A 27,641-nucleotide genomic window follows, 5' to 3' on the forward strand; every position below is an offset into this window, starting at 1 on the left:
GATAATTCAAAGTCTTAGAGAAGAAATAAAATTACAGTACACGCGGTGAGCTCCACTGTCTGACCAAATATCCTCTAGCTTACACTCAACGACTCAGATATTTTTGAATAAGTGGTCAAAAATTATTTGGGGCTAACATCAAAAGAAACAGAAAAACAAAGAGGGTCGGTTAAATTTGAACATTTATATGTGTAGGTATATTCATTATATCATAGTGTAAGTACTAACTTTTCTAAACATTTTTCTTCTGGTACTTCAAAAAAATCGAAACGTTCATAGATGCTTTTTTTCATTATTTTGTTGTTTTCGATTATCAAATAATTTGGGTTATAATATCTTGTAAAATCGTACCTAAATATTTCTTTGTATATGTTACTCGTTTCTCTGATTTCCACAAATTTAACTTTTTCAATTTGGATACTTATTTTTGAGTTAATTGAGAAAACTAAAATTCTGTTTTGGTTTTCACAATCTTTTTTTTTATTATAATTAAGGATAGTGTCTATGGGACTCATTCTTCCATTTATTATTCCTAAAATGATTGTGAATATAGATTCTTCATCCATTTTTAAAGGATATTTTAATACTATAGGTAATCCAATTGAATGTAAAAAAAGTTTGTTTTTGTTATAAACTAAATATCCGATTGTATGATTTTTGGTATATTTTGTGAAGACATATTTTTGTAACTGATCAAAATTTCTTATCTTAATAAACTCTATTTGTGCTTTAAACAATTTTAGTTCCTCATCTATAGCAATTTTCTCCAATTCGAATTTATTTTGAAAATAAAAAATCCTTAACATTCCAGGAGTATTTTTTGTTGTACAATGTGTCAGATATGAATTTTTTTTTTTTACCTACAATTTGTTCAAAACAGCTTTTGCATGAAGCACCTGACAGTCTGTCTCCCGTACCTCAGTTCTCTTTTATTTATCCCCCCTTATATTTTTTCAAAAAACCTTAAGATTCTCTTGCAACGCCTGTTCATAGTCTCCATTCTTATCATGTCAAGTTTTTCATAAATGTCTTTTTTTAGACAGATATTCCGAAATCTTGGAAGAAAAACTCACTGTAGACGGGGTAAGCTTCACCGCCTGCACCACTACCAAGAAACGCGATTTATTCCGGCGATGGACGACCTTTCTTGGCATTTAAACGCAATAAAAAACATTTTACGTCGCAATATGGTTGCTTTGGTCCATTTCATTCTTTATATTCTCAAAAAGGGACATCGAATGATTGAAGCTCCTGATAAAACTGATCAATAAAATGTAATTTATGTATGCGCGCTGTACTTGGTCGAAAGATGCGTGTAGTCTCTTGAAAATTGACATCAATTCCAGTACTGAGGGATTTTAAGCTTGCATGCGTAAGAGCAGACCGCTTTGTAATTTTCTACTGTGTCGGCCTACGCTGACTAGCACGCGGAAAACTGATTAATTCAAACGTATTGCGCTTCATTGAAGCCTATTGCACTGATTCTCTCCCCAATGACCTTACATATATCATGATCAGGATTGAAGAGCTAACAATGTAGATTAAATGATGATCTTGCGGAAAGCTACATTGCCGCATCGGTCGCTAATGCCCTTTTTCTGGATGAGGTAATCAAAAGTGACCTAACGGTTGCTTCCAGCTGCAATAACAAGTCTTCAATTATGAAGACTCAGATAGTCGCGGAAGGCTTCGTTATAATTCTTGGCATTTTCGAAGCCAAAAGATATTCTCATTGACCAAAAACGGGATTCGCTGACTGGCATCATTGAACTTTATCTCAATCCTTAATCCGTTGCTTACAAAGATGTGGTTTTGTTTCGTATCCATGCAAGTCAGAAATACAGGAAACCACAGAAAAGACGTCAAGTATGTAAGGACCAAGTACCCTGATAATGCTCGCTACTCTACTATGTGACTGATAAGGAATAATTAAATTCGCTCATTATGTTGTCTTAATACTTCCTCATTTCTCCTGTTTCTTCGTGATACACCTCCCAAGGTGCTTATTCCACTTTTCTCGTTGTCACAGGATCAACGAGAGCTCTTACAACAACATCAAGCTTGAACTGGTCTACAAGACGATGAGTGCCGTTTAAGCGGCTTAGTTATTTGATGAACAAGGGTCGGTTATAAATTTCAACTCCAGAATGCGCGTAATAGACGATTCAACGAGTTTGAATCCATGAAACAGTCCATATAACAGGTTGAAAAGTGGCAATGGAATCAGTGTCAAATATCTAGCACGTCTTATTTAATCGACTTACAATCAAGTGCTGTGCTCTCTGCTGATGAGGTCTAAGCCAAATAAACAGATAACAGGAATAGTTATGAGAGCAGGTCGTTCTTGTTGGATTGGTAAACTATATGGGGTAGTGCCAATTTCGTAATCAGAAATGACATATTACGCGCTCAGGTGAAATGTACCAATCGTAAAGATATGAAGCAACATTAAGTCAACGCTATGCAGGATTTGCAAGCAATTGCAGAACTTATATTGAGCAATCCTTACTAATGGCTGGGGTTTAAAATGTTACCTACTGTTTGCTATTGTTGCTCCAAGAATCGTTTAGATATTTGTGGTTTGGTCAAACTGAATGTACCAGACTTATAACCAAAAGAAACACGGAGAGATAAGTAAAATCCATAACCATAATTATTCACTTGGAGCAAATCATGACTGAGCAAACGAAGCAGTTTAACAACTCGAACACTGCCGACGTAGTCGAGCCTCAATAATTCTCCACTTCTGAATTTTCCTGAGACCAAGAAATCTTACCGTTCTGTAATAGTCCGAATGTTTTCCAGAACACTTCATTCGGCAATCATAAATGAAGATTCAGCTGGATTGAAAAATCCAAGTTTTGCACAAGTAAAATTGATACGAATAATCAGAGAACTGATAAGTACGAAATATTATCCATCGGCGGATTGCAGAATGTGGTATGAGTTCAGATTCACGAATAGTGCAACTTACTGATTGCTCGATCTCTGTTACAATGTCAATCCAATTTACGTCACGGAACAACTCAAAACCCCTACGCCAAACAAGCTAGGAAAAAAGCAGCCTTATACCTCTCAGATGAACTTTCACATGGTGTGGTCTTCCGATGACCTTGAACTTCGAAAAGGCTTTATGCCAACGGAGTCGCAAAAAAAATTAAATGCAGATATTTAGAGGACATCAAAGATTCTGAATCAATAGCTGCCACGACGAAAATAGGAGAATTCCTTCCTAACTTATCGGTGCCAGCAAAGTAGACGGCATTTTGTAGAAGCATTGTAGGCTCAAGAATCATGCTCAAAAAAAGTAAAGCAGATATTTAAAAGCTTGACGCTAACCTCATTAAAATAAGGACTGTGGAACAGAAGCTAAAAAAGTCACACATTGCTCCAAGCGTCGTTTAGTAGATATTTCATCTAATCTCAGAGGAACAGACTTCCAGAAAAAACATGAAATAGCTTTACAAAATTACGATAGAAAGATGCAAGAGAACAGGAGGCGCGTTCTGCCTCAGAGAAAACGTCGCTATCTCCCTAACTTAGTATCATTAGTACAATCGTAAGAACTGCCGAAAAATTGTTTGAAGCACCAGTTGCAAAAAGTAGGACGTTTTACGTAACCGAACAGCAGCTTAATAAGCTATACATGAACAAAAAATGAAGTAAGCTTTCAGCAACATCAGCGTGAGTTACAGCCACGTGATACTGAATAAGTTAACGACGACACTAAAAGGACTACGACAATACTGATACCGGTGAACTAAGTCGAAAAATTTCAACGGAATGATTCTCCTTCTTCTAGTGCTTTGCAGTAAATACCTTGAAGGTTTTTGAGTCATTATACACAGAAGAAAAATTACAGATGCGGCGATACGAGTATTTGCTCTATCTTGCCTCGAGCCGTTTCTAGTAGTTTTCGCGGGGGTACAAACGCGGCTTATGAATATGGAGCGACTAAAAACTCATGAATTTGGCGATTCTGAATCGCCCTCCTGGAGGTTCTCTTCCACAAATGTCAGTCAATACTAGCCAAATACAGCCGCTTCTCAATGTTTGGATAGAATTGAAAACAAGACATTTGGGAGCGAGTAGTGAAAATGGTTTAGTATTGAAAAGCTATTAAAGTTGTTTGACTATACAATCGAAAGAAGCCTGACCAAACCCTGTTTAACTTCACAAGCAGTTGAATGGTGTGCTTCATGCAAATTTGCTTGCTAACCGGATTTTCATTTTCAAAAGAAAACAAAAACGGCTCAAGTCTATATTCTGAATGAACTTCTCTCTTTCAATTTCGTCTGTGCGGAGATGTCAGTTAAAACAGGTATTCAAATTACCCCACATAGTCATTGACCACGCAAAATCTGCGTTGCAACAAAACGAAGTATTCAACGAATCTCGTTTCATTGAAAAGTCCTCAAGAGTCTACGGAATTTAAAGATATCGCTAGTTCCATACGTAATCCTACTCTTTTCACGCCAAATCTTTGTTTGGTGACTCGTTTACGCAATTTGATCTCTGACAAATTTTTCATGCATACTGATCGGAAACACTTCTCGCACATCTCACTTGATACTGTATGAAAACTTAAGCCCGCTTGTAAGGCCTGCCTTCCAGGTCGAAGACCCTGTCATCTTCGAGCCGCTCTTTATCACCAATCACGAGTTGACTGCAATTACTTTTAAGATTAATTATGGACCATAATATGTATCCTCCGCGTACCCTAAAGCTTAAATGTTGATACCTTATATATCTTGGTTGGAGCGGTTACTTCTCTTGTACCTTTGTGGGCGGATTGATTTTCGGAACCTCTCTTTTTCTTCAAAAAGCGACTTTTCCCAAGCGAGGCCATGTTTCGGGACAGAACTAATCTGTTTTTGTCATATCGCAGAACATTTCCGCGAAGCTACCAGCGTCCCAAGAGTAATGACACTAATTCATTTTTCGACATAGAGGATAGTGGGCTGGATGAGACTCACCCAATGATCGACATGAGAGACGCTGCGCAAAGTCCGTCGTCTCTTTTCGTTGAGCCTACTGAGGAGATTGACCGCAATCTGGAACAGGTGGAGCCGCGTATGCTGCAATTGACGAGATTGTATCGCAAGAACTCCCTCCCCGGATTTGACGACAAGACCGAAGACGAGCAAGAAATAGAAGAATTAGGTCTACAGATCATACAGCTTTTTCAACGATGTTATTCTATTATGAAGTCATTGAAAGCTTCGAGCTCTTCAGGGATATTTCAGGGCCAACAGCTTAATCAGGGTAGTCTCATAGTCTTGAACAATTTGGAAAAGAATTATGCTAACAAAATCCAGCTCAGTTCTAATAAATTCAGGGTGTTACAGAACAATTATTTGAAGTTTCTTAACAAAGACGATTTCAAGCCATTACCGAGCTCATCTACTGATGCCGATACCCTTCTCGTCTTAGAAGAGGAAGAAAAGGGCGGTGCAACACAACAAGAAATCGATAGCTATTCGAGGCAGACTTTGCAACGACAAAGTCAAAGACAAACGGATGGAAAAAATGCTCAATTTTTGCGGGAACGAGAGGAAGAAATAACACAGCTAGCCCGAGGAGTTCTAGAGGTAAGCACAATTTTTCGGGAAATGCAAGATCTGGTCATCGATCAAGGCACTATTATAGATCGAATTGACTATAATTTGGAAAATACGGTGACAGAGCTCAAAGGAGCTCACCGCGAACTTGAGAGAGCGACAATTTACCAGAAAAGAACTCAAAAATGTAAAGTCATATTTTTGCTATCACTGGTGGTTATGGCGCTATTTTTTTTCGTAATGCTAAAGCCCCATAATGGAAAACAAAGAGATGGCTCCAGAAAACAACCAAACCCTCAAGACCCAGCAAGCAATGCAGGACATGATGTTAGTTCCGAAGGGGCATCGCGAACGTAAGTACAGTTCAAAAGTGGTATTTTATACAATAAACTAAACCGGCTAGTTTTTACGTCATTCCACTGTAGGGTCCGTCTCTGGCCATTGAGGCGGCTGGAATATTTTGCCTCGGTAGCCGTTTCTTGTAGGCTGGCTTATAAGTAGAAGTAGATGGTGCTTGCGGGGGTGCGCCATACATGGGAGCAATGCGGCCACCTGCGCCTGCAGGACCACGGGCGCCAGGAATCATAAATTCCGGACTAGTATTCAGGATCGCATCAGACCCTCCGTGTATAGCATTTGGAGGCTGCTGCGGTCTGCCATGCATGGCATTTCTCCCAGGCGGTTGAATTGGTTGGTGCGAAATGTAGGGCTGGTAAAGGGTGTGTTGGGGTGCCATTCCTTGAGGCGAAGGCGCAAATTTCCTTTGCGCTTGTGAGGGAACAACCTGATACTTGTGATTAGGAATTCTCGCAAAGGATGGGTCTCCAGCGAAACGGGGGTCTCTAGGACGTTGCATCGTGGATTGTGGAGGTCTCTGTGCAAATCGATTGCCATTTGCAGCAGACATGTAGTTAGGATTGATGCCACGCTGTGAAACAGAAGTGAAATCCGAATCGTCATCTTTTATTCCATCATCATCATCTAAAGAAGGTCTTTCACTTGGATCAATAGTCTGCTGCTTTAAAAATTCTTCGTCTTCCTCTTCGCATATGGCGCCGTTGATGATGTTTTGCAACTCGTCATGGCTGGGATTCACACCTTTGGCCGATTGCAAATCCAAGGCTGAAGTAGGACGTAGCTCTGTAGTTTTGAGAGTTCCTTGACGTGATAGCTCCCCTTCTGTTTGTGAGTAGAAAGATGAGGTCGTGGAAGGACCGCGGAACATTTGTGGCACTCTGACTGGTTTTGACACCAGATCCTCTTGAGGTACCCTCTGGAGGTTGTGAGAGGCTGCAATCGCCGAGTAGGGTTTTGCTGCATTTGAACTGTCTTCAAACGAAAAGTCAGGGACGGGTTCTGCATTTGCAAGTTTACTCTGCGACGTATCACTGCCATTGTTGGTGTTGGGTCTTTCCCTTAAGAAAGCATCGCGATCGGATCTTGAGTCCGTTGTCCCCGAGTTTATAGTAGTCGAAGTCACAACTTGAGGGCCTTTGTAAACTTCAGGATACATGGGACTGTCGTGATTGCCAGACCTGACAGTTTCTTTATACTCGTCCATGCTGTAGCGGTCAGGTGCGTAATCTTGATCTAATCTGGTGAGATTTGGGCTATCAATGGAGTCAGTGTCTCTTTCGTCATTGTTTGAAGACCCTAAGGAGTGTACCACGAACGCTAATGGAACACATAGTAGGTTTATAACAGCAGCGGGAATCAGAAGCCATGAGCACCACGTGACGTTGGGAAAGAACAGTAAAAACGTTATCACGCACATCAAGGCAGAGGCTGCAAAGGCTATGAGGTTTAGCAGCACGTTGAAGATCAAACAGACACCAGAGGCACTCAAGGAAGGGGTCAGAGAGACGATAGTACCCACCATCGCGAAAAATGTGAGTCCTGCAGCGACAGGCATGATGATTAGGATTTTGCCGAGTTTTTCGCGCACCGAAGTGCTCATTTTCCAGTTTCCCGACGTATCTAGACTTTCAGGATGGTAGTTGGCTGCAGCTGACGAGCACACACCCTTCTCACAGTACCCAAAAGTACCGTAAACCACATCGCTTGATTTTGCAATTCCAATCTGTTTGAAAACAGGCGCCGTCACACAACAGATGATCAAAAAAGCCATAGCGGCGAACTGTACAATCACGAGCGCGGCAGTAAAGCTCACGCCGAATACTCTAGCCATTTGAAGCTTTTTGTGTGGATTTTGTTCAATTATATGTTTTTCCTGAAATTCTCAACTGTAAAACAGGTTCTTACACGTAGTATTTCTCAATAGTCTTTTAATCTCTTACTCACACCTAAGCAACACCGAAAAGATTTCGTAAAACTTCTTTGTATAAATTGTTACGCTTCTGAGTGTACAACAAAATTAACACTGAGCTTTCCAGGATAATTTTCTAAGCCTGGAATGTGTTTGAAACTCTGTATCTAGGCTCAAAGCTGTTAATTCTCGAAACATTTACTTTGTTTGTTATCAAATCTATTTTAACTTTCTCTCCTGAGGTTTCGACCCTGCATGAGGAGGGTCACGTGACGGAAAATATGGGTTCTAAGCGGTTCATTCTTATGATGAGTGATGATAACAAACGGATCATAAATGGGTCACTCGTTGGGTGCGGTTCGGGTTTCAAACGGGTTGCTGTGATTTAATAGATGGATACTGCAAGACAGTTGAATGAAAGAAAGAAGTCGTGGCAAGACTTGAGTTGAAGAATTGAACTCAAACGACGATCTGTTGTTGTATCCCAGCCAAATTTCTTGATTTTTCTGAGAGTGGAGTGTTCGCATTAGAATTTACCCATCATTGTGAGACTTTGTTTAGGGCATGCGTTTGGGTCAAGGAAGTCTGATTCTTTGCTCAATAACACAGTGAAGATCGAGCTTCTTATGTCGCCGCTGCATTGAAATTCACTTGGGGACAGTCGACTTGCACTGGAGAAGCTCGTAAGGTGCGACATCCTACCTAAAATGATTGTCAGGGTCGTTTAAGACGCTACCATGGGAAAAAGAACCCGCGTGCTTACAGTTACTGGTATGTGTCGCGCATGTTGAGATTCGTTCGTTTTTATCGGACAGAAACGTTTGTCGAGGTGTCTTTCGCATACTCGAAAATGGGGCTGGAAAAGTGATTACCGAGGTTACAAAATGGGTCGTAAAATTTAGAGAATTAGACATACGTCTGAATCTGGAGAGGAAATACTCCGGTAAGATCTCACAAAAGTCACCCATCGAACTTCCCATGTTTGGTCACCTTATTCATCTTCATCATAGAGAGAAAGGAAAGCACGTGACTATCCTTACCATTCTTACCATTCTTACATCTTCCAATTGAAACCCTGAACAAAATCGTTACCTCCAGATCTGTTACTTTCTTTTAAGTCTCAGTAAGCAAACATTGATACTATGCCTATCCGAAGCTGTCGACCGGGGACAAAACGTTAGCGGTTACAAAGTGTTTATACGTAAATAGTGACCATTAACAAGACTAAAAATGATTGGATCGCTCAATTCTCATTGACTCCCACGCTTACTCTGGTTAACGCACGATAACCCCCTTTGATACAGCATCAAGCATGGGCTCTCAGCCTTCCAAACCAGTAGAGACGAAAGTCTTCACTCCCAAAACACAGGTAGATTTTAGTTCGACGCTTCTTGCGCAGTTGGAACAGTCGACAGAAGGCGATTACGCCAGACAACAAGTGGCTAGCAAATACCTCGAACAGAGAGTTTCGGACCGTTTATCACAATTGGAAGAAGAGACGCTGAAAAAATTCGAGGACAAGCTTAATACCTCCTTACTTTCAGACAACAACCAATCCAACCAAGAGGTTTCATCCCAGGCACTAAGCGACAAAATCTCTCACCTCAACAAGCGCTTGAACAAGATCAAAGAAAATCAGGCCAAGAAAGTGGCTAACAAGGACCTCAAGGAAAGCAAAGAGAACCTTGTCAAATGTTTACGAGACAACGAAGGTCAGCCTCTAAATTGTTTCGAGGAAGTACGTAACTTCAAAAAACTAGCTCTAGCTCAATGAGCCAAAAGAGCTTCAGCATCGACTATTCATGATGCGAGAGAACCATCATAAAAACTATATTTTTCTGTATATTCGAAATAGATCTATCAAGCAAAACAACATGGACACATAGCTTTGCCTTTTAAAGATGCGCTTCTTTGTGCAATATGTGTCGCTTTGGGGTCCTTACAAGCCAAAGCCTTTATAGATTAGAATAAGGGCGCTGTCGCTCTCTCCACCTCCAGCCAAAGCCTCTATCTTTTCCTTGGGAATCACCGATACTTTGTCGTCATTGAAGCGATACCACTTGTCTTCGTCTTCATCACGAATAAAGGACTGGTAATGGCCACTTTCCGAATTTGCGCCCTGATGAGTAATAACACCAATCAAATTGTAAACGCAAGAGGGATTTTCACCCTGTGCTAGATCAGTGGGAAATTTACTCCTGTACTCCTGTCTCCATTTTTCCTTTTTACTCTCCTCAAGCGCGTTTTGCGTTTCTACTAATTCTCTTGGAGTCATTGTTTCCGATGATTCGTCGTCTTGATCATCGCCGTTTATCTTCCGCCTTTTCGTTTCACGATCGTCTTCTATTTTTTCTTTCTCTACCTCACGTAGAGCTTCTCTGACTTTGATTTTCTCCTGAGCGTACTTGCTCTCTAGCAAGTCACTAACGTCTAACTGAAAAGGAAAAACCACTTTTCTCAAAATCTTCGATTTCTTATTAGTGTTTCTCTTCCAGAAAAATCTCACGTACTGTACTGTGAGATACTCAGGCAATTTGGTGATCTTTTTTTCCACAGAAAATACTGAATTTACGTCAGTGACAGAGGATCTTTTTTCGATGCTTTCGTTCAAAGACTCTGCAAGCCCACTTTTCATGAAATTTGTTGTACCGGAAATATGGCACTGCAGTTTCATGTCGTTGTCGTCATTCTTCACTGTGACGTCTTGCTCATTAGCAGTGTCTTTGATCGTGGTCTGGAAGTTAATGCGGAACTTTTGGGTAAGTTGATCTCCAAAAACAATTTGCAGAGAATGAAATAGTTGAGTGAAAAGTTCTTCCGCATCTTGCTGTTTGAAATATCCCGACTGTTCGTCGCGCTCGGCGAACTGTGGGTAGCACTTCCTCAACATCGCTAACAAAAGCATAGGAGTCACGGACTCTTCCTTCTTGTCCTTGAGCGATTGAAAGCATCGCTTTAACTCAGCCACAAGACGAACATGGGCAACGTTGTCATCATTTGCAGCCGGCGTGTCGAAATTTAACACTTGCTCGCGAAGCGGTGCAATGTTATACAATCCCTGGAGAGTGGAGTTCATGTAGCATGTATTACCTAGATTTTTCAGACCTGGCGGCAGTTGCGATAAATGTTGATATTGCGCACTCTCGTCCAAGTCTTCGACGAATTTCTGTTCTTTTTTGGGCTTGGAAACCAAATTCGCATCTGGAGTCCCTAAAACCATGATCGACTGACCGTTCTTGACAACGTTTGTAAGAATTGTGTCTTTATTCAGTCCTCCCTTCAACATGTACTTCTGGCGGTCCTGGGGTACTTGTGTGACTTCTTCCACCTTTAGCAGGAGATCGGATCCTGTTGCCTGCTGGCCCAACGTTATAGGGTACACTTTTCCCGCATGCTTAACGTTGACTATGCAAAAAAGTTAGTAATTGATATCGAGTGAGAACATTGTCTTGTGATAGTCTAAGAGCCATACTTTCAAGACTCATACTCGCTGATGTGAGGTCTTGTCGGTCTAGTAGAATTGTGCTTGATCGTGGTGGCAAATGGTTAAGTTACATTCAGATCATGTTGTTTAAATGAAATAAAGATGACATCCATATATGGCGACGTGAAAAGATACAAATGACTTGACGACTGAATGGTGACAGAATGGTTCCATGAAATCAAAGATGAAGTTATAATTCAGGGAATGGAGACTGGAGCTATTGCAACAATATATTGGAACTATGAGAGCCGTCGTGAATTTTCTGCTTGTTTTTTATATTGTATTATAGCCGCATGGTTGATACTGTCAAAATTAGAGTTTAAGTCGTACCAAAAACCTGAGCGAGGCTAGTAGAGCATGGGTCTCCCAATCGAGAAAGAAAGAAAAGTGCAGCAATTTTTTATGTCAGTGGCAGCGATGATGATGGTCAAAAAAAAAAAAAAATTTAAAAAAAAAAAAATAAAGTTTCCATGNTCTGAGAAAAATAAGATGAAGTTTCCATGTGCAGAGCATCCTAAGGAAATGAGATCAAAATAATCAAATCACCAGAGTAGGATGCTTATCAGCGCAGACCTGCAAATGAAGAAACTCTTTACATGTTTACACAGCTTCATGAACTTGCTGGTTCTCAACGGCTTATTTGATTATGTAAAAATCGTATCATGATGAACGAGTGCGTCGTTGCTGCCCAAGCTGAAGATCATACAACCTCTACCCAACTATGCCGAACCCTGTTACCGGACCTATCCATAAATTACTTAACAGCGCGGTTTCATTTAGATATGCCATTGAGGAGACGACTTTATTCGAACGTCACGGTACAAAGCTTCCGATTCCTCGTGACTGTGTGTTGCACATTCTCCCTACATGAGCGGAACTTTCCACGCAGATCAAAGGCTCTAAAATTTAGCAATCAGAGTATCAATTTCGCCTAGGATCGAATTCTCCAAATTTACACCTGTGAGTTTCACTTGCATTAACTCAAGAGTTTCGCGTCAACGATAAAGTTTCGCCTGAAAAGACCACACTGGACATAAGTGACCGTAATGCATCTACCAATAAGTTTCAAAATCAAGTATAAAAGGGATTTGATTATCTCCTCAAGACCCCAGCTTACATTTGAGCTCAAAAACCAAACTTGCGTCAAAATCACTTATGCAGATCCACTTTCAAGCCATTTTATTTGCCCTTGCCTTCTTGTTGGTCCCTGCAGCTTGCTTCGAGGAAAGTGCATATTTACAGTCCCTACGCGAGAAATACTCTAACGGCTACATAAATTCTTTGAGTTTACCGAAGACTTCGGAAAATATCAAGAACTTTAACGCTGAAGACCCTGAGCGCGTGCTGTACTACGGTAAATTTACTAACTCCAGCGTTGTCGAACTCGTTAAAACTTTGAAAACCAAATTCCCAACTCTAGAGCCATATCAGCTGTTGCCTGCTGACTACCATCACCAAGACTTCTATCTCATAGTCTCAGTTGAAGAAGATCCCATCGCGCGAAATCAAACTTTGGCAGAGTCGAGTCGCCAATTATCAATCTAAGCTATCTTCGTACAGTATGAGATTGTTTTTTTTCATTGATTATCCAAATATTCAAGCTCATCGCTTTCGTCACTTTTACCAATATCTACAGTTCCCGTGTATCATTCTGTAATAGCCTCCTTCAGCTTTCTCCTCTACTGTGTACCATGGTCCTTCGCAGAAAGAGACTTTCCGAAGGCTTAACCGTCACTCAGAAAGTTTTCGTCAGATCTCGCAATGGAGGCGCTACTAAGATTGTAAGAGAACACTATTTGAGAAACGATATACCTTGCTTGTCAAGAGCGTGCAAGAAATGCATTCATATCGTTGTACCAGATGCAAAAAACGAGCTTCCAAATTTTGTGCTATCCGAATCGCCGCAAAAATTGACTGATGGGCGTAAGCACTATGTGGTATTGGATGCTAATATTGTTCTGCAGGCTATCGATCTTTTGGAAAATCCGGAATGTTTCTTCGACGTAATCGTACCTCAAATTGCATTAGATGAAATTAGGAACGTATCGTACCCCATTTACACACGGTTACGGGCACTTTGTCGCGATAGTAATGATAGTAAGAGGGTAGTAGTTTTCCACAACGAGTTCAATGAAAACACGTACGTTGAAAGACAGCCGGATGAGACCATCAATGACAGAAATGACAGGGCTATAAGGCGCACCTGCTCTTGGTACGCAGATCATCTAAAAGAGGATGAAATAAACATCTTGCTTGTGACGAATGATCGAGGCAACCTCGAACGTGCAATTGAGGAAGGACTAGAGGCCAAAAGTCTTGCAGATTACATTGATCTTCTCCCCCAGTCGGACCACATTAAGGATGCGCTTCCCAATATGGATACTTTCGCCTCTAGGGACAAAGATGTCGAAGCTAGATCAGAATTCAAGTTCCCCGATTATTATTCAACAGCCAGAGTTATGGGCGGAATAAAAAGCGGAGTTTTATACCAAGGGTCAGTACAGATTTCTGAATACAACTTCTTGGAAGGTCTTGTGTCATTGCCCAATTTTTCCAAACCGGTGTTGATTTTGGGTCAAAAGAACCTCAATAGGGCATTTAACGGAGATCAAGTTGTAGTGGAGCTACTGCCACAAAGTGAATGGAAGGCACCCTCTACGGTAGCGTTGGACTCTGAGCACTTTGACGTTAATGATAACCCAGATGCAGATGAAGGTCAAAATGATAGGGAAGATGAGATTTCTGATAAGCAGCGCCGCTTACTTGTTCAGGATGCTATACAGACACAAAAATCTGGCAGAATTCAGCCAACAGCTCGCGTTGTTTCTATCACAAGACGATCATGGCGCCAATACGTGGGACAGCTGGCCACCAATTCTGTTGATCTTCAAAATGGTGGCACACAAAATGCTTTTGTCATCTTGATGGACAAGTGCTTACCCAAAATCAGGATTCGCACTCGGCGGGCTAGAGAGCTTTTGAATAAGCGTATTGTTATAGCTGTTGATTCGTGGCCAGACGCATACAAATACCCGTTAGGGCATTTCGTTAGAGAGCTTGGCGAAGTCGAATCTGTCGAGGCAGAGACGGAGGCTTTATTGCTTGAACACAATGTTGAATACCAACCTTTCTCCAAGAGGGTGCTGGAATGTTTGCCTGGTGAAGGCTCAAATTGGAAGGCTCCAGAAAACATATCCGATCCGGACGCAATTACCAAAGACCCGCTCCTCGCCAAGAGACGTGATCTCAGGGACAAACTAATTTGTAGCATTGATCCTCCTGGGTGTGTCGATATTGATGACGCTTTGCATGCCAAACAACTTCCGAACGGAAACTGGGAAGTTGGTGTTCATATAGCAGACGTTACCCACTTCGTGAAAGCAAATACGCCTCTAGATGCAGAGGGTGCCTCAAGAAGCACTTCTGTTTATCTTGTTGACAAGCGTATAGATATGCTTCCAATGTTGCTTGGTACTAATCTCTGCTCTTTGAAGCCCTACGTGGACAGGTACGCGTTCTCTGTTCTATGGGAGTTGGATGACAACGCTAACATCGTTAGCGTCGACTTTACCAAGTCGGTAATTAGGTCCAGAGAAGCTTTCTCTTATGAACAAGCGCAAATGCAGATCGACGACCAAAGTCGGACAGACGAGCTAACACAGGGCATGAGGGCTCTACTTCAGTTATCTATTAAACTCAAGCAGCAACGTCTTGATGCTGGTGCGCTTAACCTAGCATCTCCAGAAGTAAAGGTTCACATGGATAGTGAAACTTCTGATCCAGGCGAAGTTGAAGTCAAAAAACTTCTAGCTACCAACTCTCTAGTCGAGGAGTTCATGTTACTCGCCAACCAGTCCGTCGCCCGTAAGATATATGATGCTTTCCCTCAAACGGCCATGTTGAGAAGACACGCAGCACCTCCTGCTACCAATTTTGAAAATCTCAACGAAATGCTACAGTTGAGAAAGGGTATGTCTATTTCTACGGAATCATCCAAAGCACTTGCCGCATCTCTAGATCGATGTGTTGATCCCAGCGACCCTTACTTCAACACATTGGTTCGTATAATATCCACTCGTTGTATGATGGCTGCTCAATACTTTTATTCAGGAGCATATTCGTACGCAGACTACCGTCACTATGGTCTTGCAGTTGGTATATATACCCACTTTACTTCTCCGATCAGACGTTATTGTGACGTTGTGGCCCACAGGCAGCTCGCGGGAGCCATCGGCTACGAACCACTTGACCTGACTCACAGAGACAAGAACAAGATGGAGTTCTTGTGTCGAAACATGAACAAAAAGCATCGTAATGCACAGTTTGCCGGAAGGGCAAGTATAGAGTATTATGTGGGCCAGGTTATGAGGAACAATGAATCAGTGGAGACGGGGTACGTTATCAGGGTATTTCACAATGGTATAGTCGTCTTGGTGCCAAAATTTGGGGTCGAGGGCCTGATAAGGCTCGAAAATTTGACTGACGATGAGCAAGCTGCCGAATTCAAAGCAGAAGAGTTCAAATTGAGTTTTAAGCCAAAGGGCAGTGAGAGCCCAAAGGATATTTTCGTTTTCGATAAAGTGAACGTTCAAGTCAAATCTGTTCTAGATCCTGTGACGAGCAAACGTAAGACACAGCTTTTGCTAAGATAAGACAAACATAATTATACTATGATTATATATTCAGGTCTCAAGAAAGCATTGCGGCACCTGTTACCAAATAGTTTAGTGACGCGCTTGATTCTTGCTCATCTTTCGTGTTTCTTTAGTGCTTCTTTACAACACCTGCTTTACCAGCTGACGAAATGATGTACTTCTTGTAGTCGTGGATGGTACCATCAAAACGTCTCACAGTACCGTTTTCCGAAACCCAAATCTCATTGCAGACCCCGTCAATAACTGAAATATCGTGAGAAACCATCAAGACACCACCAGTGAACTTTTTCAAGGCGTCCATCAACGCATCTAGACCTGAGGTATCCAAATGATTGGAAGGCTCATCAAGAATTAAAATATGAGGGTTATTCAGACATAAGGCGGCAAATGCTACTCTGGACTTCTGACCTCCTGATAACAACAGCATTTTCTGTAAACCCAACGAGCCTGTAATACCAAATGCACCAAGATGACGTCTATATTCTTCATCTGTCTTACCTGGGAAAGTCGTAGACATCCAATCGACGGCAGACGTTGTCAAGTCCATGGAATCCACATGATGCTGGGTGAAGTAAGCTACACGCAGACGAGGGTTTCTAGAGACGTGACCTGCAAGTGGGCGTAATTGTTCCATCAGAACTTTGAGTAACGTCGTTTTACCACAACCATTAGCACCGACTAAAGCAACTCTCGAATCCATTTGAACATCCAGGTTTACATCTTTCAATAGCAAATTGTCAGCACTGAAACCGAATGAAACATCTTGCAGCTGTATAATTGGCGGAGATAACTTCTCACACTCGGGGAAGTGAAATGTAATGCTTTTCTGTTCCTCAGGAGGTTCCAAAACAGGAAGTTTTTCAAGTTTTTTAATCCTTGACTGAGCTTCTTGGGATTTCGCTGCATTGTACCTGTACTTGTCAATGAACTCCTGTAAATGTTTTCTGTAAGCCAATTGATTTTCATACTCCTTTTGGGCGTTTTTGCGACGCTCTTCTTTCGTTGCATAAAATGTGTCGAAGTCTTGCCCCCTGTAATAATCCAGTCTTTCGTTATGCTGATAAATAATATCAGTGGCAACCTCGTTCAAGAATGAGCGATCGTGTGACACCACTAAGAGTGTGGAAGGGTACGATTTCAGATACTCAGAGAGGTACGCGATGGATGGAACGTCCAACATATTGGAAGGCTCATCCAATAAAAGAAGATCGGGTTGACAGAACAAAGCTCTTGCTAGTGACAGTCTCATTCTCCAACCACCGGAAAAAGAGTTAGTGGGTTGTTGCTGTGCTTCTGCACTGAAGCCCAGCCCGTATAGTATAGAAGCTGCTCTGGCCTCGGCTTTGTCGGATTCCATATCTACCAGTTTTTCCGAGATTTGTTCCAAATGCTGCTCTAAATCTTCGCGTTCATTATCCAGCTTTTTAATTTCTAAACTGTCTTCGTCAAACTCGGTGCGAAGCTTCTCTATTTCCTGTAGTCTCTCGTTGATCTTAGTTTCTTCTGTCATAAGTTGTTTTCTCCAGACGTCTGCATCCAGTACACTTTGAAGTGCCTTGGTTTCATCACCTCTAAGCTCTTGTTCGACATGTAGAATCGAAATATGTTTTGGCACGTTCAGTTCTCTATGCGAGAGCGCTCTCAACAAAGTGGATTTACCGATACCGTTCTGACCTACCAGACCATATCTATGGCCGAAGCTCAAAGTCAACTGCGCATCCGATAGAATTCTTTGCCCGTCACCAACGTACAGATCGAATGTGTCAATTTTGATGTCCTTGGATTTACCAGCCGCAGAACCGAATTCCAAAGGATTGATTTCCAAGAAGAAGGAATCATAGTCATCCTCCTTGCTCTGGTTTATCAGACGTGAAGCCTCGTACTTCACGAACTTGTTGTTCCTCTTGGCCACTTTCTTGGCAATCTTCTTTTCAGCTTTTTCCAATTTCTTCAAATCAACCCTGGTATCCATGTTACGACCTGTATGTTCTATGTCACCGTTGACACCTAACATCGCGAGCGAGGTATTGATGTTAGCTTTGCTGTTGTGATTTTGCAAAATGTTAACATCAAGTAACCTTCTGCTAGTATCACCGGTAACCTCTAGCTTGGCTTGGTTTTCTTCAAGCTGAAGCGACAGTCTTTCTAACATTTCCTTACACACCTCTTCAACTTTGTCATCCTTTCCACCCGCATTTTCCAACAGCTCTTGTAAAAACGACACCTCTTCTGACAAAACAAGCTGTTTACTTTGCACTGCGTCGTAAGTGGCATTCAACAAGTGGTTGTAGTACCCGCTTGCATAATCGGCCACTACTTGATCGATGCCTGGGGCTGCTTGACGAATCTTGAATGCGATATTAGACATTAAAAATGGGTTCAGAGCAAGCGAAATGGTTCTGGAATGCCAATTCCAATTGGATACTGCCTGATAATCCACTATAGTACTGGATGGGATGAGACTAGTTTTTTAATGTTCTTGATTATAGGTACATTATCACTTTTTTTTTCATTCTGGAAAGTCAATAAAAATATAAAATGTTAAAAATGCGCAAGCCCGGAATCGAACCGGGGGCCCAACGATGGCAACGTTGGATTTTACCACTAAACCACTTGCGCGACCTGTGATTTGTTGCAAATTTATTATTGTCATCAGCTTTGGATTAAGTAGAATGATATTCAAATGTATGGAAATGTTTGAACCGTCGTGGTGTGAAGTACGTTGAACAAGGCATATTCGGCCTGCAATCAGGTGGCGCAGCTGTCGTCGATTTCAGCTACGATGAAGTGTTTTAAGATATTCGGAAAATCGATGACATGCTATCTCAATCAAAGAGGAACTTATAACTTCGAAAATTATGTAGTAAAAAGGATACGGAATTATGTTGAGATCTGCAGCATAGCGAAGATGTTTTCGAGCTTGCACTAAGTTATTCGCTTCGTTCTTTTCAAGATGACAGTAAAAAAAAATTAGAATTATAACAATGCATAATTTTGATGATATTGATGAATATTGAGCTTACACTGCAGTTCACAGTAGGTAACGAATCCCAAACCCTGTTCAATTTTTGCTAGACTATATGTCCGATATCGAAGACACTTTTTCGGATACAGCAGAGAATTTCACGACAAAGCCTAGCGACGTCTATTTAGGATTTGTCGATGCAGCTATCAAAGATGCCGATGAGGTCCGCACAGACGACTCTTTCATTGGTGGGGAGCCTGTTTGGCTACACCCAGACTCTGTTCCCGACAAGGAACTCTTGAAATGCGGTTCATGTCATTCTCAAACTCATATGAAGCTGCTTTTGCAAGCTTTTGCTCCATTGGACCCAGAACTAGCTGGAGATGTAGCATCGAAGCTGGGTTTGACGTCGATAAATGCTAATCCTGAAGATGAAAGGGTTCTTTACGTTTTTCTATGCACAAAGTGTCCCAGGAAAGCGAGCTCCGTTCGCTGCATTCGTGGTGTGAAAAAATGCAACGGCTCAGCAAGTCTGCAGAATACAATGAATTTAGCGGTGAAGGAAAAAGATTTCAAAATCGAAGCTGGTACGCTTGACAAAGGTCCTTCGAATCCATTTGCCACTGAACCATCAGGGTCAGCTAATCCCTTTGCAATCGCATCGGCAAACCCGTTCGCAAACGCGCAGGAGAACACACCAAAAAGTTCTGAAGTTCCCGCCGGTTCGGTGAACCCGAAAACCGCACGGAAGGAACACGACGCTCTAGACGACAAGAAATTTGATGGTGGGTTTCCCGGTTTTTTTCTGTATGTTGAGCAAGAATCATTCAAAAACAAAATCCCTGATCATCTCAAACTGCCCAAGAATCTGAAAATAGATAAGACAGCCCTGGATATCAATGCAGAAAGCGATGAGTCAGCAGGAATCAACAACATTGAGCTGGATCCCAGAACTGAAAAGCTCTCGAAATTCCTTGATGACGATGTCTTCCAAAAATTCCAAGATGTCGCAGGATACAATCCTCTACAGGTACTGAGATATCATTTCGGTGGGCAACCCTTATATTATGCAGCTACACAGGTGGACCTCGTCAAAGTAATACCTCCCCCAAGTTATAATCCTTCGTCGAAGAGAGTTTTCGAAATGCAACTGATGCCGAAAATGATCATAGATTTGGAGGAAACCATTGTAGAAAGAGGAGGAATGGAATGGGGCACCATCATGTTATTCACGGACGTTGAGAATTACATCACCAAATATGATGAACACGACGTCGGCTATGTCGAGGAATGTGTGAGAGTACAGTGGGAGACGGAGTATAAGAATTAGTTTCATACAATATTTACAAGTGAATACACATTATCAACCCAAGATTAAAGATATCTTGGTACCTCTACTTTTTCGTACGCTACCAGTTTGTCGCCAGCTTCGTAACCCTCAAAATTATTCTCGAATGTGATACCGCATTCGCTATTTTTCTTCACTGAGGGCACATCTTCTTTGCCCTGTTTCAAACTTGCGATGCGGCCGTCAAATACCACATCCTCATCAGATCCTCTCAACACCTTGACCATCGAGCCTCTGGTTAATAACCCATTAACTACTCTGCATCCTGCAATTCTGATTATTTTCTTTTTCACGCTAAAGTCGAAAATATCTCTAATATCGACTTGAGCGATTTGCTTGGTTTCATAGATAGGTTTTAACCTGCTCCTGAGAGTTTCTGTAACACCCTCTATTAGTTTGTATATGACGTTGTACTGCTCGACCTCGATCTTATCTTTGTTGTTAATGACATCATAGGGAAGTGACCCTAGATTGAAGCACAGAAGTTTACTATCCGTCAAACGAGCCAGCTTCATATCACTTTCGTTGGGAATACCAGCAGAGGCCGACAAAACATTGCACTGGACCTCTTCATTCCCAAGAGATGAAATGCTCTCAACTATTGCCTCTACTGAACCTGATACGTCAGCTTTGACAATGAAGTTCACCTTCTCCGGACCTGTATTAGGTTCAGGTTCTTCATGTTCTTCAGGTTCTTCATTATGCTGCTCTCTTTCGGCCTTGGCAAGCGCTTCCATGGCCCTTTGCTCATTAATCCTATCAACGTTCTTCGCCTCTTTGGCCATTTGTAGTACAGCAAGCTTTTTAGCCACATATTTCTTGGCTATCGACTCACTGCTGACCTGAAGAACTTCATCACCTGCAGCAGGCATATGTTTCCATCCCGTGATTTCCACTGGGGTGCTTGGATCCGCTAAAAGCACGCTCGCTCCTTGCTCATTTGACATGCTTCTCACCTTGCAATATGTGTTTCCGCAAATCAGAATAGAACCTTTTAGTAAGATCCCTTTAGTTACCAAAACAGTGCTTACATTGCCCACTGATTTTTTTACCTCGCTTTCAATGACAAATCCTTCGGCCACAGCTTTATTACTCCTCTCAGCTTTCAAGTCCATTACGTCGCTCAAAGCAATAATGCTTTCTTCCAAAAGATTCATATTCTCTCCAGTTCGAGCACTGATGGGAACAACTTGAACGTCTCCACCCATTTTCTCGATGGGAACTTCATTATTCATCAAGTCGATAGTCACCTTTTCAATGGCCCTATCCCTTTCCTTAGTATTCGAAATTCTATCAATTTTGGTAATTGCGACAATCATTTGGCTTCCTGATTTGGCAGCATGCTTCAAGGCCTCTATAGTCTGTGGCATTATGGAATCCTCCAATGAAACTACAAGTACGATAATATCAGTTATGTTAGCGCCTCTTTCCCGCATTTTAAGAAAAGCAGCATGGCCTGGCGTGTCGAGGAACGTAATCTTTCTCTTGGAAACCGGGGTCTCAACCTGAAAGGCACCAATATGCTGTGTGATACCCCCATGCTCCTCAGAGACGATAGAAGTTTTCCGCAGATAGTCTAAAATCGTGGTTTTCCCATGGTCAACATGGCCCATGATAGTCACTATAGGTGGCCTTCTAGATAGGTTCTTAGGATTAACAGCAGATCTTAACTCATCGTAAACATTGTCGGGGGTGACGACAAGCGCTTGCTTACCAAGCTCGTAATTGTAATTCATCAGGACGAGCTCGACGTACTCTCTTGACAGAATGTAGTTGTGCGTTACATTGGCAAATCCCATTTTAGTCAAATCTTTGGTCAACTTCTCAATTTTCAAGTTGATCAGATTCGCAAGATCACTAACCGCAATGTAGTTTGGGATTTCAAATTTGACAGGCTTCACTTCTTCATTGAACCTTTTCCTTTTGTTTGAAACTTTATGCGCATAAAATCTTGAGGTGTGCGTAAAACTCCTGACACAACATCCAAGCTCCGCTGACCGACATAATCGCGCCGAAAGTCTCGGTACTAGTGCCCAACGAGTCAGCATGCAATTCTTGAGGTTTCACTATAGGCTTTGCCGAAGATGCGAAGTTTGTTCGTGTTGGATTGTTCTATAGCTTGTATTGATCTCATCTCATAGGAAGTCTAGTCACGTGGCTGAAGGTTTTGAGTAAGAGTGGGCCTACAAACTACAGCGACACATTTGACTCCTTCTAGCTAACTTGGATTATACTTAACACCCCAATACCTCGCTTGACTTACAAGCAGTCTGGTCTGCATAGCATCTCAAAAAATATTATGGAATAAGCAGCTCGCCATTGATTGACTAGTTTTTTTTTAGAGAGCGTTCAGAAGGGAATCCCTGTCGTTGTAAAAGCCCTTGAGCCTTGCAATGAAATCATCTCTCGTCAGGTAAGAGCCGCAGAGGCGACGGTATCCTGTGAAAGCATTTCTGGCATGCAAAACTCTCCAGTTATCGAAAACTAATATTTTGCCGGGGGTCAGTTGGAATTGAACGTAGTTCTTTGGATCGTTTATCAAGGCATTGAATCTAAACAAGGCTTCGTAGATGTGGCCAACGGAAAACTTAAGGACGGGAAACTGGGGCGATCTATCGCTGTTATTCCAGCGGCATTTCAACAACTGACCTCCCCCGGTAACACTGAGTATCGGGAAAAAATCCTGTGTAAAACATATTCCTTCCTCACCAGCCTGATGAAAGGCAATTGGTTGAGTTGTTAGAACATGGTAAGTTCTTTGCCAGCTTTCGTCCTCCACTGCTAAATCCTTTAAAACTTTCAGTATGTGCTCAACATCGACTATGCGCGTTTCTCCTCCGTTGCCTCCTGAATGTTCCAAGAGATGAAAGAGTTGTAATCCAGGCGTTTCTTGCCAATAGTTACCATCTGTATGCATGTCAATTCTCAGGGTCGTATACGCAGTATCTTTTTTGGCCAAATCAGAAGAAAAATCCCATACCCCCAGATCATAATGAGTTGGCCTGATGATAGATATCATCTCAGATACCTTTTTCGTGGCTTCCAGGCTGACAGGGACATCTTCGATAAATTGAAAACCATATGTAAAGATATCCTCGAGGAGTCCGGGAAGTTTGTCTGGCAGGTCGTTGAACTTGTAGGATCTGTGTTGACGGGTTAAGTCTAGAAACTGTGCAGCATCCCACGGACAGATAGCGGGTAACAATTGAGGCTTTTCGTACAATTTTGGACTATAAGAATGCGTCTGCAGCCATTTTTGCGAGAATTTGGAACTGTGGGACCTAGACCAGTGGCACAGAAGAGCTCCGTCAATTACTTCAAAATCGACACCTCCCTTGAAAATCCTTTGTATCGCCTTGTCGGCCTCTTCAAAACTGCTTCCGGATTGTTCCTGAGCCGTACTGAAAACGTCTATTAGTCTCTGCTTTGTTTCTGGATGCAGAGATTGCGGGGAAGTACAGTTGTCCAACAAGTATATTAGGTGGAAAGTAGACGTTAAACCTGGGCCAAAGTTGAGTTCGATGGTAGCATCGAAAACAGAATTCGCATCATTTACTTTTCCGATGGTAAGCATTGAAAACGCTACAAAACGTTACAACGGTGTTGTTTGAAACTTGAAAACCCTTTAATGGCTTTTTCGATGAACAAGTCAATCCTTGATTTCCGGATAGCGACTGAATATTATTATTAAATAAAGACCAAAGCTAAGCTAACTGCAATTTTCGTAAGTAAATTTCGTGGACCTTCCGGCAATACTATAATGGGAAGAAAGTGTTGGGAGTCATAATGAATAGGTTCAAGCAAACGCCTGTTGAATCGTGAAACAATGTTGGTTTTACTCCAATTTTCTTAAAATTTCTATCGGAAAGAGAGATAAAAATTTCACGGTGCTACCGCACGATCTGCATGTGTGTCCTCTTTTTGATCCTCGAACAAAGACGACCGCCTTTCCTTCAAGGGAGGTCTTTCGAAAGGGAACTCGGATTCCGGTTCCGTTTGGTGATCACCATCACAGTACACGATTCCGTAAGGCGACTTGGGAGGAGTGCTAATGTTGGGATGAGAATGAGGCGTGTGGTGGCCATGCGATGCAGATATTACTGGAACGTCCCTATCGTTCCATTTTATATGTCCGTATTCGTAAATAGTCTCATCGTCATCATCATTATCCATGTTCACTGCTCTTCGCTGCATCTCACGTTTGCTCGCTTCACGCTGCTGCGTATACTCACCTTCAGGATCTTTTCTCAGATGCAGGCCTTTCGAGATAGCACCAGGTAGATTCTGTTCTAATTCCAAGGCATCACTGTAATTTGTCGATTTTCGTCTCAACAATGGAGGATTTTTTTTCGACCGCTCTTGTTGCTCTGAGTCTGGAGTACCGCGATATTGAGGTGGATAATCGATTTCAGAGTAGTCTTCGCTGGATTTGCTAGCCATCATTGTCGTCGTCAGTTCGTCTTGCTTCGCAAATGTCAAAAAAGGTGACAAGTTGACGACTTGTTAACACTTAAACCTGATCGATCCCTTGGCCTGAGCAACCTTTCCTCTCAAACCAAGATTAGGGTAAGATCGTCGACGACCGTTGATCATGACGCTTACTTAATTAGTTCGCCATTGTTAATGGCAACTTGGCAATTGTCGTTTAAGCCAAAACCTTGAGAGTCAACAAAGCGCTTAAGCTGTTGTGAGAACTCATGTTTTAGGCGTTATAAAGGCCATCCTCGGTATTGCTGCTTATCCCAGCTTTTTAACGAGACCTTTTTTAGCTCATATTTGCAAAGACTATTGTAGTTTTTTTCGAGATGTCAGTTTTCTTCTAAAAGCTGAAAAAGCGAATATCGATGAGAAAAAACCGTCAAAACTCGAATTTGGCGTTGTTTAGGTTATTGTCAAAGATACCAAACTCAAAGTCTCGATTATTTTTTTCTTTCGTTAGGATACATATATTCTAGTTTGATTCGGAAAACGTGCATTCTTCTAGTTCGGAGGTAGATGGAAATCACAAAGTTTGGTTGACTTCGTCGTTATCTGGCATCAAACTCGTATGTAACGCTGTTCCCACCAATTCCCGTACAGTATCCAAACTTGCTATGCCTCTCGTCCAGTTCGCAATTTGGTGGGATGTCGAGGAATCATTAGGCTTCGTAGCGAGCGCCTTGTCGAGTCTCTCTTGGATCCTTGGCCAAAGTTTGTTGCATAACCAAACAGTATCACGAATCTCTATTTGAGGCCAAATCTGAGTGAAAGTTGAGGTGAAAAGTGCCGCCGATATTTCTTTTATAGTAGCTTCGTCCTTGAAGCCTCTTTCTACGCACTCCTCCAATACTCGGCATTGGGATCCGTAAGACAGCTGCAATTGTTGTAATAAAGCATAACAGCTTATTCGGAAAGAAACGCCGTCGTCAATTGATTGCTTCATGTTCCCGACCTTTATGGTTCCAATAAATTGTTTATTAGGTTTCAAATGTGGCCATAATAACTCAGCGATAAGGTCATGCGTGTTTTGCATCTCTTCGCGTCTCGAAAGCGTGGACGCTGCATCTACCGCCATTTCCAAATTGGTGAGATCGGTATCTTCAGTACTAAGCATGTCGCACAATCGGCGTACAACGGCATTTCTGGAAGCTTCAGTGATAGTAGAAACCTCACCCAATATGCTGTCTGTTTCATTTGGCCTTGAATCTGTCGTTAAGCTCGAAGGGTCAGTAGCAACTTTAGCAGAATTCTCTTTTAGGGGTAAAGAATCACGGTTCGTATTTTCGTCTTCATGCGATAATAATGACAACTGATTTGATCTTTCATCTTGGATTGGAATCCAGTTTTGGATTTTTGCAAACTTCGGTGAAGTGAGAATTGATGCAATTGTTTGCGGAAGCTGCAGCTTTATCTGTTGTAATACTTTAAGCCAGTAAAAAACGTTAGGTGACAATTCATCTGCATCTTGTTCTGTCTCCCCTTCTTCTTCGTTTTCAAACATGATTCCTCCACCATAACCGTCGGCCGAAAGCTCTTTATAATAATCCTCCTGTTCGGAATCTGCTTCTTGCTCTGAATCAGTCTCCATCTTTTCGGCATAATCGGCCAAGACTTCGTAGCATGTCGCGAACAACCGATTTTGGAGCTCTGTTTTTACGTTGGAGACTTCGCTCATGACTGGCTGCAGCAGCCAGACAGAAAGATTGACCAGGGTCTTGTATGCATCTTCTGTGAGCTGACCACCTTGCAGCAAACTACCGATGAGCTCGGGGTACAGTAAGCGGAATGCAGCTTGCTCGCTTGTTATGTGGGACAGAAGTTTCAATTGGGCATCTGTGATCTCCGGATTTTCTTCAAAAGCCTCTTTAACTGTTTTAGGTGATACCCTACTGGTCGCTGTGCGAAGAGCAACCATGGCCGCTGATCCTCCGTCACTCAGCGCTAGGCTATACAGTGTGCGATACCTGACACTAGTCACGTGCCATGATACCGTCGCCAGCGTTTTCTCAATCAGTAACGACAAGGTTTCCCAAACCATGTAAGGTCTCGGGTTAAGCAATATCAATGTCTCAAAATATTTTTCGAAAGGCTCAGATGTTTGTAGTGGATTTCTCAAACGCGAAAGGACGTTTTTTAGCGCTTGCAGCACTGGGGGAAAACTGTGCACGTGGGAAGTAGCTTCTAGAAGCTTTTTGCACAAGGGCAGAATCACACACGCCTCAGTTTCCAGTGCATTTACCTCCGAGATGTGGGGCAGGAGCTGGGTCGACACAAGTTCTGTAATAGTTCGATCTGGATCACCGAGAGCAGGTATAAGAACACGTGACACGACATCGAGCAGCAACTGATCGTCCAAGGGTTCCTCTATGCTCAAAAAGTGCTCTCTAAGAGCCATATATCTAAGGTCATTGTCGTCGCTGGTCTGATAGTGTTCCAAAATACTTGCTGACATTTTTGATGGCGAGAGAAACCGCTTTCCTGCAATGTGTAGTGAAGCCCTTGGCATGGAATTTGACTCACATATAGATAAATTAGAGGACGGCAGCTCGCAAGGTGATCACGTGCACCTGCATTCCGAACCCAAATTCTTACTTCAGTCGGACCTTCCGATATGGTCTATCTATCAGGGTTTGATGGTCGTAAAAAACGTAGGTGGGGCTTTACTGTGGAGTGTCATTACTTGTTCAGAAATTTTCCAAGAACCAAAACCAATTTACTACCGCTCTATCTTGACAAAGCTGAATACAAGCGATATTCAGGACTGAAAGTAGTTAACCGCCTATTGGCACATCTCATGAATTATTCGTGCTATTGACATGATAAATTACGTTTTCTGTGTTTCTTATGAAAATGAGCAAGCTTCGATTGTCACACTTGTGCGAA

General features: G+C 42.1%; 11 protein-coding genes and 1 non-coding gene across 12 annotated transcripts, besides 1 other annotated feature; 4 read left to right on the plus strand and 8 right to left on the minus strand.

The window, feature by feature from the left end:
- Positions 1 to 209: 209 nt before the first annotated feature.
- Positions 210 to 806: a sequence feature (Protein overlapping with rRNA (LALA0_S05e00386g, CEP62213.1) was converted to a misc_feature.).
- Positions 807 to 4,847: 4,041 nt separating this feature from the next.
- On the plus strand, positions 4,848 to 5,918 carry TLG2 (LALA0S05e00408g1_1; the record flags this gene model as incomplete). Its single annotated transcript, XM_022772084.1, has 1 exon — positions 4,848 to 5,918. The coding sequence occupies one exon, from the start codon at positions 4,848 to 4,850 to the stop codon at positions 5,916 to 5,918; it is 1,071 nt and encodes a 356-aa protein (XP_022628443.1).
- Positions 5,919 to 5,967: 49 nt separating this feature from the next.
- On the minus strand, positions 5,968 to 7,749 carry LALA0_S05e00430g (LALA0S05e00430g1_1; the record flags this gene model as incomplete). The annotated part of the gene is made up of 1 exon (XM_022772085.1): positions 5,968 to 7,749. One exon carries the CDS (start codon positions 7,747 to 7,749, stop codon positions 5,968 to 5,970), a length of 1,782 nt encoding a protein of 593 aa, XP_022628444.1.
- Positions 7,750 to 9,139: 1,390 nt separating this feature from the next.
- MIC19 (LALA0S05e00452g1_1) lies at positions 9,140 to 9,601 on the plus strand (the record flags this gene model as incomplete). The annotated part of the gene is made up of 1 exon (XM_022772086.1): positions 9,140 to 9,601. The coding sequence occupies one exon, from the start codon at positions 9,140 to 9,142 to the stop codon at positions 9,599 to 9,601; it is 462 nt and encodes a 153-aa protein (XP_022628445.1).
- Positions 9,602 to 9,766: 165 nt separating this feature from the next.
- On the minus strand, positions 9,767 to 11,312 carry UBP6 (LALA0S05e00474g1_1; the record flags this gene model as incomplete). The annotated part of the gene is made up of 2 exons (XM_022772087.1): positions 9,767 to 11,232; positions 11,300 to 11,312. 2 exons carry the CDS (start codon positions 11,310 to 11,312, stop codon positions 9,767 to 9,769), a joined length of 1,479 nt encoding a protein of 492 aa, XP_022628446.1.
- Positions 11,313 to 13,002: 1,690 nt separating this feature from the next.
- DIS3 (LALA0S05e00496g1_1) lies at positions 13,003 to 15,963 on the plus strand (the record flags this gene model as incomplete). The annotated part of the gene is made up of 1 exon (XM_022772089.1): positions 13,003 to 15,963. One exon carries the CDS (start codon positions 13,003 to 13,005, stop codon positions 15,961 to 15,963), a length of 2,961 nt encoding a protein of 986 aa, XP_022628447.1.
- A 112-nt stretch (positions 15,964 to 16,075) lies between these two features.
- Positions 16,076 to 18,334, minus strand: GCN20 (LALA0S05e00518g1_1; the record flags this gene model as incomplete). Its single annotated transcript, XM_022772090.1, has 1 exon — positions 16,076 to 18,334. One exon carries the CDS (start codon positions 18,332 to 18,334, stop codon positions 16,076 to 16,078), a length of 2,259 nt encoding a protein of 752 aa, XP_022628448.1.
- Positions 18,335 to 18,514: 180 nt separating this feature from the next.
- On the minus strand, positions 18,515 to 18,585 carry LALA0_S05e00540r. The gene has a single exon. It is a non-coding gene; the product is annotated as a tRNA-Gly (tRNA).
- A 461-nt stretch (positions 18,586 to 19,046) lies between these two features.
- TSR4 (LALA0S05e00562g1_1) lies at positions 19,047 to 20,261 on the plus strand (the record flags this gene model as incomplete). The annotated part of the gene is made up of 1 exon (XM_022772091.1): positions 19,047 to 20,261. The coding sequence occupies one exon, from the start codon at positions 19,047 to 19,049 to the stop codon at positions 20,259 to 20,261; it is 1,215 nt and encodes a 404-aa protein (XP_022628449.1).
- Positions 20,262 to 20,305: 44 nt separating this feature from the next.
- IFM1 (LALA0S05e00584g1_1) lies at positions 20,306 to 22,327 on the minus strand (the record flags this gene model as incomplete). Its single annotated transcript, XM_022772092.1, has 1 exon — positions 20,306 to 22,327. The coding sequence occupies one exon, from the start codon at positions 22,325 to 22,327 to the stop codon at positions 20,306 to 20,308; it is 2,022 nt and encodes a 673-aa protein (XP_022628450.1).
- Positions 22,328 to 22,617: 290 nt separating this feature from the next.
- On the minus strand, positions 22,618 to 23,853 carry LALA0_S05e00606g (LALA0S05e00606g1_1; the record flags this gene model as incomplete). Its single annotated transcript, XM_022772093.1, has 1 exon — positions 22,618 to 23,853. One exon carries the CDS (start codon positions 23,851 to 23,853, stop codon positions 22,618 to 22,620), a length of 1,236 nt encoding a protein of 411 aa, XP_022628451.1.
- Positions 23,854 to 24,161: 308 nt separating this feature from the next.
- On the minus strand, positions 24,162 to 24,719 carry IGD1 (LALA0S05e00628g1_1; the record flags this gene model as incomplete). Its single annotated transcript, XM_022772094.1, has 1 exon — positions 24,162 to 24,719. The coding sequence occupies one exon, from the start codon at positions 24,717 to 24,719 to the stop codon at positions 24,162 to 24,164; it is 558 nt and encodes a 185-aa protein (XP_022628452.1).
- Positions 24,720 to 25,281: 562 nt separating this feature from the next.
- LAG2 (LALA0S05e00650g1_1) lies at positions 25,282 to 27,210 on the minus strand (the record flags this gene model as incomplete). The annotated part of the gene is made up of 1 exon (XM_022772095.1): positions 25,282 to 27,210. One exon carries the CDS (start codon positions 27,208 to 27,210, stop codon positions 25,282 to 25,284), a length of 1,929 nt encoding a protein of 642 aa, XP_022628453.1.
- Positions 27,211 to 27,641: the final 431 nt, after the last annotated feature.

This window comes from Lachancea lanzarotensis, scaffold LALA0S05, assembly GCF_000938715.1.
Source record: "Lachancea lanzarotensis genome assembly LALA0, scaffold LALA0S05, whole genome shotgun sequence".
Classification (NCBI taxonomy): domain Eukaryota; kingdom Fungi; phylum Ascomycota; class Saccharomycetes; order Saccharomycetales; family Saccharomycetaceae; genus Lachancea; species Lachancea lanzarotensis.